Source organism: Oncorhynchus clarkii, chromosome 33 (genome assembly GCF_045791955.1).
Source record: "Oncorhynchus clarkii lewisi isolate Uvic-CL-2024 chromosome 33, UVic_Ocla_1.0, whole genome shotgun sequence".
NCBI lineage: Eukaryota > Metazoa > Chordata > Actinopteri > Salmoniformes > Salmonidae > Oncorhynchus > Oncorhynchus clarkii.
In genome coordinates, this window is record NC_092179.1 from 19,647,781 (window position 1) to 19,667,646 (window position 19,866).

The 19,866-nt window shown below is 43.5% G+C and overlaps 1 protein-coding gene across 2 annotated transcripts in view; it reads right to left on the minus strand.

Annotated features, from left to right (window-relative positions):
• LOC139393222 (protein lin-7 homolog A) overlaps positions 1-17,566 on the minus strand; it is a 34,471-nt gene extending 16,905 nt beyond the window's left edge. The window contains exons 1-2 of one of the 2 annotated variants that reach the window (XM_071141669.1): positions 17,442-17,560; positions 4,262-4,380 (exon numbers count right to left, since the gene is read on the minus strand). In XM_071141669.1, coding sequence (XP_070997770.1) covers positions 4,262-4,380; positions 17,442-17,478 — 156 coding nt within the window. In that variant the 5' untranslated portion in view covers positions 17,479-17,560. Of the gene's footprint in view, positions 1-4,261; positions 4,381-17,441 lie in introns of both variants that reach the window. The other variant, XM_071141668.1, reaches the window with a different exon arrangement.
• Positions 17,567-19,866: the final 2,300 nt, after the last annotated feature.

Below are 19,866 nucleotides of genomic sequence, written 5' to 3' on the forward strand. Positions count from 1 at the left end.
GCAACGCTCCTCCTCACTCCATCTCTCTGTAATTGGGGGTCTTTCACCTTAGCAGGCATTTCCATCCCACATCAATTTCCCCTATCAACAGTTAGCCAGTTAACCCCCTCACCCATAGCTAGGCTGATTCATGTGGCTGTAAATTCTATTGACACTGTGAAGAAGGTTTTCAACCGGCTCACCTCTGTGACTTTCTACAGTAGAGACATGATCAAGCTACCCTGGTCTGTGGGATTCTGTGTCTGCTCATCAGACCATGAAATGAGCTTCACAAGCAGATATGAGACGAGGGGAACAAATCTAATCGCTCAATTATAATACCTGGTGGCCCCAGCTCAACGCAGAATAGGTCATCTGCATTAATGAAATGACACGCAGGTGAATCCCAATACCGAGCAACTATACATGGCTCTGAAGCAACCTTTAATCTTCCTGTAATAGCTGTGGAGGAAATGATTTATTGACCTACTATGTTGTTTAATTGAACATACTATGCTGTTTTTACTTGGAGAATTGTCCTTTGTTATACATTAGTATTTTGCTGATACAGGCTTGTCTTGTGTGACTTAGTCATTTGTCTGGGCGTACAGATAAGAGCCGTTTAGGTGTGACTGCAGTATGTGACATTCTGTTTTAACAATCTACAGGAACTTAGACGTGTGGAAACATGCAGGACGGAACAGACAACGGTGACACTGTTGAGTGGTTGTTATTGATTGCTTCATTTTTGCAAATCTAATAATAAAGTTGTTTTGAAGAATACAGTCTCTCTCCTTTTGGTTAGAATCCCCACGACATGGCTCTCTCCTTTTGGTTAGAATCCCCACGACATGGCTCTCTCCTTTTGGTTAGAATCCCCACGACATGGCTCTCTCCTTTTGGTTAGAATCCCCACGACATGGCTCTCTCCTTTTGGTTAGAATCCCCACGACATGTCTCTCTCCTTTTGGTTAGAATCCCCACGACATGGCTCTCTCCTTTTGGTTAGAATCCCCACGACATGGCTCTCTCCTTTTGGTTAGAATCCCCACGACATGTCTCTCTCCTTTTGGTTAGAATCCCCACGACATGGCTCTCTCCTTTTGGTTAGAATCCCCACGACATGGCTCTCTCCTTTTGGTTAGAATCCCCACGACATGGCTCTCTCCTTTTGGTTAGAATCCCCACGACATGGCTCTCTCCTTTTGGTTAGAATCCCCACGACATGGCTCTCTCCTTTTGGTTAGAATCCCCACGACATGGCTCTCTCCTTTTGGTTAGAATCCCCACGACATGGCTCTCTCCTTTTGGTTAGAATCCCCACGACATGGCTCTCTCCTTTTGGTTAGAATCCCCACGACATGTCTCTCTCCTTTTGGTTAGAATCCCCACGACATGGCTCTCTCCTTTTGGTTAGAATCCCCACGACATGGCTCTCTCCTTTTGGTTAGAATCCCCACGACATGGCTCTCTCCTTTTGGTTAGAATCCCCACGACATGGCTCTCTCCTTTTGGTTAGAATCCCCACGACATGGCTCTCTCCTTTTGGTTAGAATCCCCACGACATGGCTCTCTCCTTTTGGTTAGAATCCCCACGACATGGCTCTCTCCTTTTGGTTAGAATCCCCACGACATGGCTCTCTCCTTTTGGTTAGAATCCCCACGACATGGCTCTCTCCTTTTGGTTAGAATCCCCACGACATGTCTCTCTCCTTTTTGGTTAGAATCCCCACGACATGGCTCTCTCCTTTTGGTTAGAATCCCCACGACATGGCTCTCTCCTTTTGGTTAGAATCCCCACGACATGTCTCTCTCCTTTTGGTTAGAATCCCCACGACATGGCTCTCTCCTTTTGGTTAGAATCCCCACGACATGGCTCTCTCCTTTTGGTTAGAATCCCCACGACATGGCTCTCTCCTTTTGGTTAGAATCCCCACGACATGGCTCTCTCCTTTTGGTTAGAATCCCCACGACATGGCTCTCTCCTTTTGGTTAGAATCCCCACGACATGTCTCTCTCCTTTTGGTTAGAATCCCCACGACATGGCTCTCTCCTTTTGGTTAGAATCCCCACGACATGTCTCTCTCCTTTTGGTTAGAATCCCCACGACATGGCTCTCTCCTTTTGGTTAGAATCCCCACGACATGGCTCTCTCCTTTTGGTTAGAATCCCCACGACATGGCTCTCTCCTTTTGGTTAGAATCCCCACGACATGGCTCTCTCCTTTTGGTTAGAATCCCCACGACATGTCTCTCTCCTTTTGGTTAGAATCCCCACGACATGGCTCTCTCCTTTTGGTTAGAATCCCCACGACATGGCTCTCTCCTTTTGGTTAGAATCCCCACGACATGGCTCTCTCCTTTTGGTTAGAATCCCCACGACGTGGCTCTCTCCTTTTGGTTAGAATCCCCACGACGTGGCTCTCTCCTTTTGGTTAGAATCCCCACGACGTGGCTCTCTCCTTTTGGTTAGAATCCCCACGACGTGGCTCTCTCCTTTTGGTTAGAATCCCCACGACGTGGCTCTCTCCTTTTGGTTAGAATCCCCACGACGTGGCTCTCTCCTTTTGGTTAGAATCCCCACGACGTGGCTCTCTCCTTTTGGTTAGAATCCCCACGACGTGGCTCTCTCCTTTTGGTTAGAATCCCCACGACGTGGCTCTCTCCTTTTGGTTAGAATCCCCACGACATGGCTCTCTCCTTTTGGTTAGAATCCCCACGACATGGCTCTCTCCTTTTGGTTAGAATCCCCACGACATGGCTCTCTCCTTTTGGTTAGAATCCCCACGACATGGCTCTCTCCTTTTGGTTAGAATCCCCACGACATGGCTCTCTCCTTTTGGTTAGAATCCCCACGACATGGCTCTCTCCTTTTGGTTAGAATCCCCACGACATGGCTCTCTCCTTTTGGTTAGAATCCCCACGACATGGCTCTCTCCTTTTGGTTAGAATCCCCACGACATGGCTCTCTCCTTTTGGTTAGAATCCCCACGACATGGCTCTCTCCTTTTGGTTAGAATCCCCACGACATGGCTCTCTCCTTTTGGTTAGAATCCCCACGACATGGCTCTCTCCTTTTGGTTAGAATCCCCACGACATGGCTCTCTCCTTTTGGTTAGAATCCCCACGACATGGCTCTCTTCTTTTGGTTAGAATCCCCACGACGTGGCTCTCTCCTTTTGGTTAGAATCCCCACGACGTGGCTCTCTCCTTTTGGTTAGAATCCCCACGACGTGGCTCTCTCCCATCAGCAGACATATTCCAGCACAGAACAGGGGTCAGATGAGGTCAAATGTGATTACATTACGATTAACTCGCCAATGTAGCTCAAAAAGGCTCAGCAGTCTAGTCCTGCTATGTCAGGGTATTAAGAGCGAGCCGCAGGGAAGTGTTTTTTACGATGCTCGTCACTACCCATTGTCCGGGAAAAATTTGCGTGGAATAATTTGCATGTGTAATAAAAGTGAATACAGGGGTTGTGACCGCATGTTGGAATGTAAACACATGCGACACAGCACGTATGGCAAGGTATTGCTCAATTCACATAAATGCCATGTTCTCTGCTCTTCCATAGAGACATGGGAATATTTATTGTCTTGGGAGGCTGTTAAACCACTGACATGAACGCCACAGCTGTTGAATGTTGCTGATAACGACCACTCATCTTCACTCTCCAGCTCCTCTAGCAGTCAGACCTCTATGAGAAAGAGCCATTCTGCACCGTGGCAAAGTGTCAGCTCACACAAGAACGTAATTGACTGGAAACTATGGCCGGTCAGCCTCTGCAACCAATCCAAGCTGATCCTCTCTAGTTTCCCTGGTGACTGGATGTGTTGTTGGTGGTTGAAGTGTTTCTCTCGCTCTTTCCCTCTCAATGGCCAGCTGTTGTAAAACAGTCTGTAGGGTGCTGCCTAGCTGCTACTCCTGGCAGAGACATGAAGCCTCCCCCACCACCAGGCAGCACCAGGCTCCAGTGTCTCTGCCTGACTCCCAGGCCAGGCTTCTCTCATCCTGCTGTCCAATGAAAGGGCCAGCCCTCTCTGACATTTCCTCTAGTAGATTACATTTCCTACTAGATTACCTCAGTCTGAGAATTGATGGCCCTCTTACTCTTCAGTCTGTGTGTCTGAGCTGACCACGTCTGGGAAAACACCCCTAAAAGTCTGCATTGTTGTGTAGCCACATTTCTTCATTAAAATAACCATCAGTCACCTGTGGTCAATTTCCCTGTGTTGGCAGGAGCAAAAGGACCCTGGGGCCGTGGTGCAGGGGAATCGACTCACCTCTCTAATGGCTGTGCAGAACTCACTCTGCAACACCAACTTCAGGGACTGCAGCTTGTGACCCGGGACGTCTCCGGACTCCTGTAGCTTCTCCAGCAGCTCAATCGCCCTGGCTACATCTGACAGAGAGAGAGAGAGAGAGAGGCAGAGAGAAAGGGAGAGGCAGAGAGAGAGGAAAAGGTAGAGAGAGGTGGAGAAAGTCAGAGAGAGAGCGAGAGAGGGGGTAAGAAGGGAAAAAAATGCCCCATTGAATTACATTAACAGCAGAGCCTTGAAAAAGAAGTCCGGAGCGAATCGATAGAGAGGATAATGGAAAAAAAACTGAGTCAGGGCCAAGGGGATCAAGAGAGAGAGAGAGAGAGAGAAAGCAATCCCAGCGTAGTTTGCATTAGGCCTGCTCCATGCATGAGAAAACGGGGGGCGGACTTCAAGGTAGAGCATCGTTCTGTTCAAAGCGAGCGAATCCTGGCATGAGCGGGTACCGCGATCATTAGATCCTTTTAAAACAAACCCATGACGCCCGAAGTTAAAGACTTTGACTCCTATGTCTAGTAAACTCTCCACTCCTAATTATCATCCCTGAAAAAATCCAGCGTAAAGCAGATTCTTTTCAGGAAGAATGATAGAAATGAGAGTACATGTTGGAAGGGGAGAGGAGGGATTTGATGCTCAGCCTAATCGTTGGGTCAGTTGTTCTAGAAGAAACTAAATAAAAAGCAGTTGGTGGATAATGTGCATCTGTCAACCCTTTATCCCCTCAGCATGTGCAAAAACCAAACTACACAGTTTGCAACCAGCGAGTCGCTGGAAAATGATCAAACCACTTGTAATGGACTACAGATATTCGATGTTTCATACCTAGCTTGATGCCGAACCCAGTGACACAGTCCCACTCAGAAGAAATAGCATGATTATGTTTTGGAGTTGATAATATAGTTTAGATGTTAAAAATCTAAAAATGTAAAATCGTTAACTGAGTCTACTTTATTAATCCAAGAAATATCCAACTATATGTAGCTCAACTATATGTAGACTATATACATTCTTTGAATAACAAATACAGTGCCTTGCGAAAGTATTCGGCCCCCTTGAACTTTGCGACCTTTTGCCACATTTCAGGCTTCAAACATAAAGATATAAAACTGTATTTTTTTGTGAAGAATCAACAACAAGTGGGACACAATCATGAAGTGGAACGACATTTATTGGATATTTCAAACTTTTTTAACAAATCAAAAACTGAAAAATTGGGCGTGCAAAATTATTCAGCCCCCTTAAGTTTATACTTTGTAGCGCCACCTTTTGCTGCGATTACAGCTGTAAGTCGCTTGGGGTATGTCTCTTATCAGTTTTGCACATCGAGAGACTGACATTTTTTCCCATTCCTCCTTGCAAAACAGCTCGAGCTCAGTGAGGTTGGATGGAGAGCATTTGTGAACAGCAGTTTTCAGTTCTTTCCACAGATTCTCGATTGGATTCAGGTCTGGACCTTGACTTGGCCATTCTAACATCTGGATATGTTTATTTTTGAACCATTCCATTGTAGATTTTGCTTTATGTTTTGGATCATTGTCTTGTTGGAAGACAAATCTCCGTCCCAGTCTCAGGTCTTTTGCAGACTCCATCAGGTTTTCTTCCAGAATGGTCCTGTATTTGGCTCCATCCATCTTCCCATCAATTCTAACCATCTTCCCTGTCCCTGCTGAAGAAAAGCAGGCCCAAACCATGATGCTGCCACCACCATGTTTGACAGTGTGGATGGTGTGTTCAGGGTGATGAGCTGTGTTGCTTTTACGCCAAACATAACGTTTTGCATTGTTGCCAAAAAGTTCAATTTTGGTTTCATCTGACCAGAGCACCTTCTTCTACATGTTTGGTGTGTCTCCCAGGTGGCTTGTGGCAAACTTTAAACTACACTTTTTATGGATATCTTTAAGAAATGGCTTTCTTCTTGCCACTCTTCCATAAAGGCCAGATTTGTGCAATATACGACTGATTGTTGTCCTATGTACAGAGTCTCCCACCTCAGCTGTAGATCTCTGCAGTTCATCCAGAGTGATCATGGGCCTCTTGGCTGCATCTCTGATCAGTCTTCTCCTTGTATGAGCTGAAAGTTTAGAGGGACGGCCAGGTCTTGGTAGATTTGCAGTGGTCTGATACTCCTTCCATTTCAATATTATCGCTTGCACAATGCTCCTTGGGATGTTTAAAGCTTGGGAAATCTTTTTGTATCCAAATCCGGCTTTAAACTTCTTCACAACAGTATCTCGGACCTGCCTGGTGTGTTCCTTGTTCTTCATGATGCTCTCTGCGCTTTTAACGGACCTCTGATACTATCACAGTGCAGGTGCATTTATACGGAGACTTGATTACACACAGGTGGATTGTATTTATCATCATTAGTCATTTAGGTCAACATTGGATCATTCAGAGATCCTTACTGAACTTCTGGAGAGAGTTTGCTGCACTGAAAGTAAAGGGGCTGAATAATTTTGCACGCCCAATTTTTCAGTTTTTGATTTGTTAAAAAAGTTTGAAATATCCAAGAAATGTCGTTCCACTTCATGATTGTGTCCCACTTGTTGTTGATTCTTCACAAAAAAATACAGTTTTATATCTTTATGTTTGAAGCCTGAAATGTGGCAAAAGGTCGCAAAGTTCAAGGGGGCCGAATACTTTCGCAAGGCACTGTCTATACTGAGGCCAAGGATTCTGAACAATCTTAAACACCATTACCCTGGTGTTGAACTAGCTCCACGCTCTGTACAACACCAATAGAGAGAGGTAAACAACCCACGATGTTTATAAACATCACGCCGAACCCAGGGAGGCTGGACTGAGAGGGAAGACAATCTAGTTTAACCCGGTGAGGCAGAGAGGAGGCAGAAAAGCTATTACTGTTTACAGACCTAGGGCGAACTAGGTAAGAGGAGGGAGAACTGCATACATAGAACCTGTGGTTGTTTAGGCAGGTTTGTTTTGTGCCAGTATTTAAGCGTCAAACAAGGGCATAACATTTACTGTTAGTACACAAGTATACATGGAGAAAGAACATGATACCCAGAGAACCAGCGTGGATTACATTAAACCAGAAGAAATGGTGGGGTCGATTTCCATCAGGATTGGTTACTGCAAGCCACAAAGTGTTGTCAGGGAGATCTTTACAGGGAATTCATCACCCTAATTCCACAACTCCACTCAGCATCTTCTGTAATGATGGCCAAGTGTCAGCCAAGATAATATCGCACAGAATGTTCTATAGGATGTGCAAAAAATATATGTTTTATTGTCACGTACACCGGATAGGTGCAGTGAAATGTATTTTTTTTACAGGGTCAGCCATAGCAAATTAAGGTTATGTGCCTTGCACAAGGGCACATCGGCTGATTTTATTTCACCTTGTCGGCTCAGGTATTCGAACCAGCGACTTTTCAGTTACTGGCCGAACACTCAAAGCTTAGGCTGAGACTTGGTGTGGGTGGTATAGTCCACCCTAGAGGCAGGTTGTTGCCTGAAATGTCAGACTTGGTCAAGAACCCGAAACTACGGGGAGACGAGAGCAGAATTACAGCTGGTCCATAGGGAGTCGAACACAGGAAAGGGGACACTTTTCTCTAAACCTGTGAGTGTGTATGGAGGGATAAAACAGTATTCATTACTACTTTACATTACCCCTGCAACAGAGCTCTGTAATGGTAATGTAGCTAATGTACAGAATTTCCATCAGATTTAATAAGCGTCCAATGAGTCCGTAAGTAAGGTGAATGAGGTTGTACAATATTGTGTACCATATCTGTAAAAAAAGAGAGTTAGCATTTCACTAATGAGTGGCCAGTAATCTGCTGGTATTATTCCAAGCAGCCTGGTTAGTTTTATGAGTGTTTATTTCTCATTATAGCGAGGTCAGGGCCAGATCAGGAGAGCTTTTGCCTTCTCTCATTTGCCCATTAGCACCAATTTCTTCATCCTCGTCAAGGTCTCTGATGAGGCCTCCAACATCGAGCAACGCTTCAAAGATTAAGATTTCTAAAACTTTGTTTATAGATGGGATTTCTCGGGAGGTCAGTTTTTGTACTTTGACACTGATCAAAAACAAAAGTTGGGAGTCTCCACCTGTTCAGCACCACTTTCAAGTAGTTTGGCTTTCAACTTCGGTCTGGGGAATTAAATAAATACATTCTTTGAAATAAACTGGGTTATAGGCTAAGAAGCTATTTTGTAAAAGTAAAGCAAACCGTGTTTGGTTGCTAAAGGGAAGGATTTCGACCGGGTATCAAGTTGTTTGAAAGGAGAAAGAGAAGAAGATCTGGCAGTCCGGAAAAGTCCGGAAATGTTTTAGGCTACAAGCAATCAAAGGCAGTATTTTAGACCTTCATTTGAATATCAAAAATATCACAAATACCATAACGAGGCCATATATGTCATGCCCCATCTCCCCTATTCAGACTGTCCAGTGTCTATGACCAGTCAGCCAACGCCACAGCAGTGAATAGGGATTGTTGCTACCAGATGTGACAGTTGTTATCCCCCTAAACCAGTGATGAGGGCTAGACTACAGCAGAGCCTCTCCTGCTCCTAGAGTTATTACAGGTAATCGGTCATAAAAGCCTCCCCTCTCCAACAGTCGTCAAACCCACTGGCTACAGGTCATCTACAAGTCTCTGCTAGGTAAAGCCCCGCCTTATCTCAGCTCACTGGTCACCATAGCAACACCCACTCGTGGCACGCGCTCCAGCAGGTATATCTCACTGGTCACCCCCAAAGCCAATTCCTCCTTTGGTCTTCTTTCCTTCCAGTTCTCTGCTGCCCATGACTGGAACAAATTGCAAAAATCTCTGAAGCTGGAGACTCACATCTCCCTCACTAGCTTTAAGCACCAGCTGTCAGAGCAGATCACAGATCACTGCACCTGTACATAGCCCATCTGTAAACAGCCCATCTATCTACCTACCTCATCCCCATACTGGTATTTATTTATTTATTTATTTTGCTCCTTTGCACCCCAGTATCTCTACCTGCACATTCATCTTCTGCCGATCTACCATTCCAGTGTTTAATTGCTATATTGTAATTACTTCGCCACCATGGCCTATTTATTTCCTTAACTTAGCTAATTTGCACTCACTGTATATAGACTATTTGTTTTCTTTTGTTCTACTGTATTATTGACTGTATGTTTTGTTTATTCCATGTGTAACTCTGTGTTGTTGTATGTGTCGAATTGCTACGCTTTATCTTGGCCAGGTCACAGTTGCAAATGAGAACTTGTTCTCAACTAGCCTACCTGGTTAAATAAAGGTTAAATAAAAATAAAATAAATAAATAAATAAAAAGTTGCATTTCATTTGCTGCATCGTGACACATATCATGCCGTCATCCACCCTACTTCCCTTGGTCTGCTAGCTCATCAACTCTGCAAGCACTGTCGTGTCGATTTGTTTCAATAAGTAGATGGCTATTTGTGGACAGAATGTCTTGGACAGACCGTGGATAGTGTTGTGTGATAATTGGTGTAGAACATGCAGCAGTAATAGAACACCATCCAGTCCTGTGAGGAGCTGCCTACGTCAGGCATTTCTGATGGAATACTGTATTTTGTCTACGGTGTGAGGAGTGAGACATCAAATGGTTTCCTCTGTGTGTGATCTAAGGGGTATAAACCCCCCAGGGTATAAGATTTGCTTGGCAGCCCTGGGTGATTTGCTGTTTCAATAACTATGGGAATCCAGGTACAGAGTTATGTCATATCCACATAGCTTTGTCTGCAACGACTCCCAAATAAGACACATTATAATGACGCATCACATCAAATCCCTGTGTGGTGCATTCAGCCACATCACCTAGGAGACCAAGTGAGACCTTAAGTCCTTACTAATCTGACCTTATAGTTGGCTATGTAGACACACACAGACCAGTAAAACCATGGTCATATTGAGCTACACCACCACTAGCATCAACGTTATACCCTGAATACACCGCTCATGTCGCGTGTGCGAGCGTTGCAAAATAAATTTAGAAATCTATATTATTCAATTATTGCACACACACACTGCTTGCGCGTGCAAACAAGCGTCTGCGTTGCCAAGGGATAAAATCTGGCCCAGTTCTACTTGTGACGCAGATCGCGCTGCAAGTCCTGCCTCTCCCATCTCCTCATTGGTTTATAGAAGCAGGTACATGCCATCTCCTCATTGGTTATACCCACATGGGTGACTGAAAGACGAACGAGGTCGGTGGCGGTAATGCACCTAATTTATGAAAGCTGCCAATCGCAATATAAAGTCCAGAGAAGAAAAGGCCTGGAAGGAGGAGAGATGACTAGAAACAATTTGGTTGACCGTTTTATGTGTGGATTAATTGTTGGAGTAGAGGACCTTGTGCATTTCATGTAAAATTACAACTCAATGTTTATATCCCAGGACAAATTAGCTAGCAACAGCAAGCTAGCTAAATAGGACAAATTAGCTAGCAAGTGCAAGCTAGCTAAATTGCCATAAACGTGTAACGCTTTTCGACCTGTCCCCAAATTAATGTAATTGGTTCAGAGTCTGTTTTGATATTTTAACCTGCATGTCGTGATCACGTTTGGTGTGGGGGGGACAAAATTAATTAATGCACGATGGCGCACGCGCGCAGCTGGTTTGGGTTCCGTGTTGCTGTCCCTCAGCCTACAATGCTAATAAAAAGGAAAACTGCTCTGTAAGAGTAGCTCTACACACCACTAAGAATACCCTCACCGCCCTGTTACCAAGCCGAAGCCACTCCATGAATAACTACAGTACATCTGGAGGGTAACACACAGTCAGCCAACACCATCCTGGAGTGCCTTACTAACTAACACTCCAACCCATCTGAGAGAGGAACTTGAGAGTATGCATGGATCTGGCCTTCTCTCTCTCTCTCTATTCCACTTCATTAAAAGAACGTGGCTCAGTGAAGCCCCAGGATAGGATACCAGTCCTGTAGGCCTACAGATCTCCTCTCTTTGGATTTCCTCACTCCACTGAGATGGATTCATTTGAAACCAATGGAAGTCAGTGGCGGGAATCCACTCAACTACTAAGTCATTAGCATTCTCCTCGTCGTTCCTCTTCTCCACACTCCAATGAGATGGATTCACTCAACTACTAAGCCATTAGCATCCTCCTCGTCGTTCCTCTTCTCCACACTCCAATGAGATGGATTCACTCAACTACTAAGCCATTAGCATTCTCCTCGTCGTTCCTCTTCTCCACACTCCAATGAGACTTCAGCCCCCTTGGCGCTTCACCAACTCTAGAGATGGACTCAAGGGGTCCAGATGTGTGCAACATCTGTGGGACTCAACCCTCCTCCACGAAATGAAAATATTCAAAGAGCAGTTACTGTATGTTCAGCTTTAATGCCGACACAACGGCAAATCAATGTTGCCATTAGATCATCTGCAAGGCATGTTTGCAAAAAAAAAAAAATCCATTTGACACATATTTTCAAGGGAAGACAGAGGTGTCCAGGTGATACTGCTGCTCTTATTGGAAGTGTCATTAAGGATGGGAGCAAGAGATGAAAAACAATGGTTGTTAAAAGTTAAACATACAACTCCTAATTTACATGAATTCAATCTGTGAAGTTGGGGAGGCATTTAAGTAAATAAAGTATGAAACACCAGTACATTGCTATGCATTGTGTAGTCGGGAACATTGATGCTACTAGCCAAACATTTGACCTAGTTTAACTTCTCTTTGCCACACAGCAGTGAGAACACATTACCATTGCCTGATTGGATGAGCTGAAAGTAACGAGACGTGTTCTTTGGAGCGGTCACATAGGGCTCTCATCTACCATTTTCTATTTCAACAATCACTCCTGACTGGGTAATGACACATTTCTCTATTTGAAAGGTTTATCATCCGTCTCCAATTACAACAGAGAGTGAAGCAAACTGACTGTTTACTGAAATCCCTGTGACTAACTTGGACCAAAATGATACTGTGCGTCCTTCAGTGTACGTATGAATACATTCCTAATGGGGCGATGTATGTGTCCCTAACAGTAATAAAGACAGAAGTAAAAGCAATAGAACAAAGGCCAATATAAATCATATCTGAATTCTTTGTGGGAAAGATTTCTTGAGGCAGCCAACAAATAAAAGATTTATGCTCATTCTAATTCATGTTCTAAGGCAACGATGAAGGTGTTTTAGAGGGTGCCCAACTTTGGGAGAGAAATATTCTGAAAGTGCTGTTGAAGTGTTACTGAAAGCAGTGTCCTCTAAAGAGCCATTTCCAAGAGGAATCAATTAATTAATAGTGTGTATCTAATAAGCTATTAGTCTACTATAGTCTGTTTCTGTGACTGAAAATGTAAAGACGTTTAGTGGTAAATCTGTTTCTGTGACTGACAATGTAAAACTGTTTAGTGGTAAATCTGTTTCTGTGACTGACAATGTAAAGACGTTTTGTGGTAAATCTGTTTCTGTGACTGACAATGTAAAACTGTTTAGTGGTAAATCTGTTTATTTGACTGACAATGTAAACACGTTTTGTGGTAAATCTGTTTCTGTGACTGACAATGTAAAGACGTTTTGTGGTAAATCTGTTTCTGTGACTGACAATGTAAAGACGTTTAGTGGTAAATCTGTTTCTGTGACTGACAATGTAAAGACGTTTAGTGGTAAATCTGTTTCTGTGACTGACAATGTAAAGACGTTTAGTGAAATCTGTTTCTGTGACTGACAATGTAAAGATGTTTTGTGGTAAATCTATAACATACAGTACTGTGCTGTGTGTTACCTTGAGATTTCCTAAAATCGAATCAATGACGGACGACCACAGAAATTATGGTATTATGTTGATCAAATACAACGTTCAAACTATAAACAGCATGGTGTCTAAAACACTATGTCTAAAATCACCAGTTCCAGAATGAGTCAGCCTTTCAAGTACACAGAGTTCCCTTTCTGCTCTGCTTTGATGACTGGATCTACTAATGCAGCCATCACTCATAAATAAATGTGAAGACCACATCAAGCAGCTAGCAATGCTGCTGTGCTGAAACACACCAGGTTTGTGCTGTCCTGCCGTAGGCACGACTTATTTCACTCTTCCTGGGGTCCAAGCTTTTCGACGCCGCAGTATTAAACAATGAGTGCTTCACTGCTTTCTACACTTGAGTAAGAGTCTAAACATGATTTTGAGCTGTTTGCAAAACTGGGCAGTGCTCCAATATCCTCACATAATTGCCCTGTTGATAATAGAGGGCATAGCTGAATAGAATATATTTTCCAATATCTGCACGTGCTGTGCGGTGTAAATAAGCATGTCCAATTAACTCAGCTGGCTCATTAAGACATGGGGCTGATGAAAACAGAGACTGCAACGCAGGTGCATCTTCTCCATCTCTACTGGGACGTCTAAGGTCCTAATAGAGAATCGTTTCATAGCTGATTGATTCAAGACTAGTCTGAGCTATTCCTCACTCCCACATGTAATGTTTCCCAGAGCAGTGCCCTAACACCGTCACTACCAGAATGGCTGACTTACACATGCCAGAATAAATTGCCCCGGAGAGGCCATGCCATCTGCCACTTCCCAGTTTGACCCGCGTATCCTTTGTGCCATTGGCAACCACACTGAAATTACCACACAAAAAACCTCTACTGTGCTCATTCTCTGGATGAGTAGAGGAACAGGCCAGCAGGGGCTTGCCAGACACAAGGCCAGCTCCTCAACAGGAGAGCTTTTTAAATGGACGCACCTCACTTTATCAATCCCCCCCATAAGCCGAGTGAATTAACACTAAATGGCCCTGCCGTGACATTCCTGACTATAGAGGGAAAATAAATCACTCTTAGGCTAATGAGCCCTGATGGGGACCGTCTAAGGCAGAAGCAGATAACACTGAACTTTGTTTTTTGTCTCCCTTCCTCTGACTGATTACCTGGCAGATGTACATCCCAAACAAATGAAATGTCCTTTCATTGTGGTTCTAATGAGAGCTTACCTAGGGCTGTGCCATTCTAAATAGCTCTCCGTTGATGAAATTGCTGAGCTGGCTGTTCACCTCACCTGTAATCCCTCCTCTCTGTTATCACCCAAAGCAAGGTACAAGAGGAAGGTCGCTGCGCAACAATGAACAAATCCAGTGACCTCTGCAAGCAAAGCAAAGCCTGTCTGCAGTATGGTGAGACAACATGCTTAGGGCCCTGAGTAGGCTACAGTGTGTTGCCCTTTCTCCCCTGTGAATAGACTCAAACAAAGGATCAGCGATAACTTGCAAGGAAATGTGCGGTTGTTCTATATTTATTACGGCAATAAACCATGCACGGAGAGCATCAAAAAAGTATTGACTTCCAGATTTCAAGCTTCTGCTCGCCCTCGATGTTTAGAATCTTAGTAAATCCACTGTAATTTCACACAGCACAGAAACCTGTTTGACCATCTGTGTCTTTCTACACTGCTCAATCAGCAAATAGATAGGAATTCTGCTCACAAAGGCCTCAAATGCATCTCCATCTGAAAATATGTGGCAGAAAGAACACTAACACATTTCACTGTGATTACTGTACAGCCTCAGCCTGACTGATATTATTAGGGCTTCATGGCACACGGTTGATGAGAACTCTCTCAGTATCTCTATCCATTTCAATAGTCTTGGCATGCCTGGAGTCAGTTAGTGTTTGAATGAGATTCAATCATTGAAGGAGAACTTTGGTGTCATGAGCAGGGAGGTTCCAACACAGGCTGTTTCTCCACAGGACAGTGGTGTTTGAGTCATTTCCTGAGACAATAGCAGGAAGTGCAGGTATGACCTTAAAGCACACTGAGTTTCCCGCCTCTTTGTGTGTTTGTGACAAATTCCTAACACATCCTGCTTTCAACAAAAAAACAGGCTTCTTTTCAATATAAATGAGTGTTTCTTCACTATTGGCAGCAGCGACAAAGGACTTTGTGCAAAGACTATGACAGCTCCTGTAAAGCTATCATTATGATCCCCTACATGATCACTGCTGTGGGGCAGTGACCACTTAATGTTGCTGTGCAGAGCATGTGGATACAGCAGCCACCCAAATGTTCTCTCTGAAATGATAGGGGCTCTGACTCACTAGTCTACCTATGCAAACAAAATGGAAAAGGTTGAGTAACCTATACTGGCGTTTATATTTCAGTTTAACTGGGGATGAAAAAAAAAACTTCCCCAATGTGTCATATAATGAATGACCTGTTTATCAATAGAATCTCAATGCCAGAAATGTTCCTTCCCCTAATTACTGAGTCCTTTGAACTGATGATGGTGGGAGGAAACTGGGCAGAGCTTCTTGTTTATCATTTTGCCCTGTACCATGTTTTTGCCCTTGCACACACAGCTCATATACAGTATGTGAAGGCGTTTGACTCATACAGAGCCCCTTTCAGTTGCTGCAGTCACGCAATAATGAATCCAATTGCCACTGAGCATTGAATTAACTGTAAATCATTCAAAATGAGCCAATTTTTATAAAATGGGAATAAAACCGTTATATTATCCATTATTCCTTGGGTATAAAGACAGGTCACTCGCTGAGGATCCTCGGTCGGTTTACATCCATTCCATACTTCATGATAACAACCAGGCTCGATCACTCATGCGCAATGCTGTGTTCAACACAACGTAGAGCGGTCACCATTTGTAATTCTCCAATTTAGACAGATGTTTGTATCCTCTTGCCTTCTACATTCCCGTGAGTTGTTTATTCCAAGGCGTTTACAGTTGTTCCTACTGTCACTGACAGTTGTGGCAATAATTCAAAGTGGGCCCATGCCCATTACTTTTTCCAGATGTATCATCTTTCTCTATTTTTAACACCACCCCCTTTCATTTGTGTCATGCAGCCACACTAATGCATTTCACCACCTGATTAGTTTTAAGCACTCTATAGGCTACACAGTTACAGACTAAAACGTAGTCTACACATTCAGTGGCGGTCCTAGACCAGTTCAACTGGGGTGGCCAATCTGGAGCCCATTGTACTGTTAGAGGGGCCAGTTACACTAGACGTTATTGTTGTCATCGTTTTCTTCACTACATTGCAGGCATTAGCAGGCAAAAGACCATGTTCATAATCATCATCGTTGCCACTGTCTAATAAGGGATGTAAAAACAGAACAATAGCAAAAATTAGTTATGTAAAAATGATTTCATACTCCACATTTAGGGGGGGGCACAAGGGGGTCCAAAATTGTTGTCACAGCCCCCCCCCCCCCCCCCCCCCCCCCCCCTGTACACATTTAATCTGATTTCCCCATAGTCCCATTTTGAATATCAAAATTAAAGAATAGCCAGGAGCTATCAGAAAAAAATAAGTAGGCTACATGGAACCAATGGAAATATCGGTGGTGGTTGAATGATGACATCTGAATGATGCGCTCATAAAATCATATTTTATCACATGACCTGCAATCATGCTGTGACATATCTGTTATCATTGGACAGGCAGGCTACCGTAGAAAAGCAATATCACCTGAAGTCCGCGTGCAAGTAGGCCTATTACGACTCAAAATATGACGTAGGCTATTGGTAGACGACATTGTGGACTTACCCTTCCTTTTAGAATAATGCCGCAGGTGAATTCATTTTTCACTGCCGACAACAGGTATGCTATGGGGTGAAGACCTGTACCCCTTATTACTGTCCAAGTTACCATTGGATTCAAGAAAAAATATAAACCGATTAAAAAAGCTGTTTGTTATCTATTCTTACGCCTACCCATCCAAAAGTTGTCGGATATCCAGAGAAGTAAGGATTTGCGCGTGATTGGATCCCTGCGCCCAATAAATTATTTCTCCCAATCACGAAGTGAAGAATACAGCGAGATAATATTCTACTGAATGTTACATAACAGAGATAAATGCACTATTCATATGCAGTGGGATGTTATACTGTGCGTTGATAACACATTTGTTATAATATTGCTGAACAGTATTATTTAATTAAGCCGTTTTATCCAATTTTGGCAGAGTGCGCATCAAACGGTCCAGGCATTTTATTCCCAGCAAATAACGGAATCCAGCGAGAGAGAAATATAAACTGACGAATGTAAAATTGAAATAAAAGCATATAGTAGTTTCAACTTAAATGTGGTCCGCCAATGCATCGTTCGCTCAAGTTTCGGGAACCATAAATAATTCAACAAGAAAGCGAATCCGATGGTTGTGCGTCTTACCTCGATCCAGAGTGAGCGGTTGGACCTCTGTCGCCATGACTGCTGTTATGGGGAGATATAGCGACTACGGTAGCTGCAGCATCTGAAGCAACTCAAGCTAAACGGGCGAGTGAGAGCACAGAGCTCGTCGGTGGGAGTGGCTGGAAGGGAGAGGGGATCACCTCCCGCGCCGCTGCTCTATCGGACTGACCCAATGGTCCTGTCAAACCGAACAACCGCGGGATGAATATCTTTATGCAAATAATTGAGAGTGGATGGGACTGTATTGACATATAGCCCAATTGAATAGCTGATATTAACATTTTTATATTGAATTATTCACGGACAATTTCATAGGCAGGGGTGCTAATGGCAGGGGATTCTTGTTGTCCTGCAGCCTCATGCTGATATAGTAGTCGACAGTAACCACAAAGTGATAAACGGGTTTCAGTGATGGCGTGGAACTGCAGATGGTGTAGGGTTTATAGATTAATCCCCATGTTTATAGTACTGTAGAAAAGAGACCCATGCATAGACAGCAACTGGCTCTGGGCTGGGCTCTCTCTGTATCTCTGTTTCCTTTACTAATGCCTGTTGCAGCTACAGCTTAAAGCTTTGGCAAATCTACTGTATGACCTGTAGCAGTGTGGCCAAAACCCAAGGAAAATGGAATACCGCCCTCTCCATAGAGGTTGTGCTCAATTCCATGCCCATGGGTACATCCTTTAGAATGGAGGAAGCAAGACTGAAACAAGATGACATATCACACTGTAGGCTACAGCATTTCATAGACCTGTACATTTTCAGTTGTAAATGCTATTATAGATTTAAAGCTAATGAGGGACATTTTTCAAGATGTACAGTTGAAGTCGGAAGTTTACATACACCTTAGCCAAATACATTTAAACTCAGTTTTTCACAATTCCTGACATTTAATCCTAGAACAATTCCCTGTCTTAGGTCAGTTAGGATCCCTACTTCATTTTAAGAATGTGAAATGTCAGAATAATAGTAGAGAGAATGATTTATTTCAGTTTTTATTTCTTTCATCACATTCCCAGTGGGTCAGAAGTTAACATACACTCAATTAGTATTCGGTAGCATTGCCTTTTAATTGTTAAACTTGGGTCAAACTTTTTGGGTAGCCTTCCACAAGCTTCCCACAATAAGTTGGGTAAGTTTTGGCCCATTCCTCCTGACAGAGCTGGTGTAACTGAGTCAGGTTTGTAGGTCTCCTTGCTCACACACGCTTCTTCAGTTCTGCCCACACATTTTCTATGGGATTGAGGTCAGGGCTTTGTGACGGCCACTTCAATACCTTGACTTTGTTGTCCTTAAGCCATTTTGCCACAACTTTGGAAGTATGCTTGGGGTCATTGTCCATTTGGAAGACCCATTTGCGACCAAGCTTTAACTTCCTGACTGATGTCTTGAGATGTTGCTTCAATATATCCACATAATTTTCCTACCTCATGATGCCATCTATTTTGTGAAGTGCACCAGTCCCTCCTGCAGCAAAGCACCCCCACAACATGATGCTGCCACCGCCGTGCTTCACGAATGGGATGGTGTTCTTCGGCTAGCAAGCTTTCCCCTTTTTCCTACAAACATAACAATGATCATTATAGCCAAACAGCTCTATGTTTGTTTCATCAGACTAGAGGACATTTCTCCAAAAAGTGCAATCTTTGTCCCCATGTGCAATTGCAAACCGTAGTCTGGCTTTTTTTATGGCAGTTTTGGAGCAGTGGCTTCTTCCTTGCTGAGCGGCCTTTCAGGTTATGTCTATATAGGACTTGTTTTACTGTGGATATAGATACTTTTGTACCTGTTTCCTCCAGCATCTTCACAAGGTCCTTTGCTGTTGTTCTGGGATTGATTTGCACTTTTCGCACCAAAGTATGTTCATCTTTAGGAGACAGTCTCCTTCCTGAGCGGTATGACAGCTGTGTGGTACCTTCAGGCGTTTGGAAATTGCTCCCAAGGACGAACCAGACTTGTGGAGGTCTACAATTGTTTGAAGGTTGGCCTTGAAATACATCCACAGGTACACCTCAAATTGACTCAAATTATGTCAATTAGCATATCAGAAGCTTCTAAAGCCATGACATCATTTTCTGGAATTTTCCAAGCTGTTTAAAGACTCAGTCAACTTAGTGTATGTAAACTTCTGACCCACTGGAATTGTGACACAGTGAACTATAAGTGAAATAATCTGTCTGTAAACAATTGTTGGAAAAATTACTTGTGTCATGCTCAAAGTAGATGTCCTAACCGACTTGCCAAAACTATAGTTTGTTATCAAGAAATTTGGGGAGTGGTTGAAAAACGAGTTTTAATGACTCCAACCTAAGTGTATGTAAACTTCCCACTTCAACTGTATTTAGCTGGCTGACTTTTCGGTGCACAATTAGTTATAAACTAGACAACAATGTTACATTTTCAT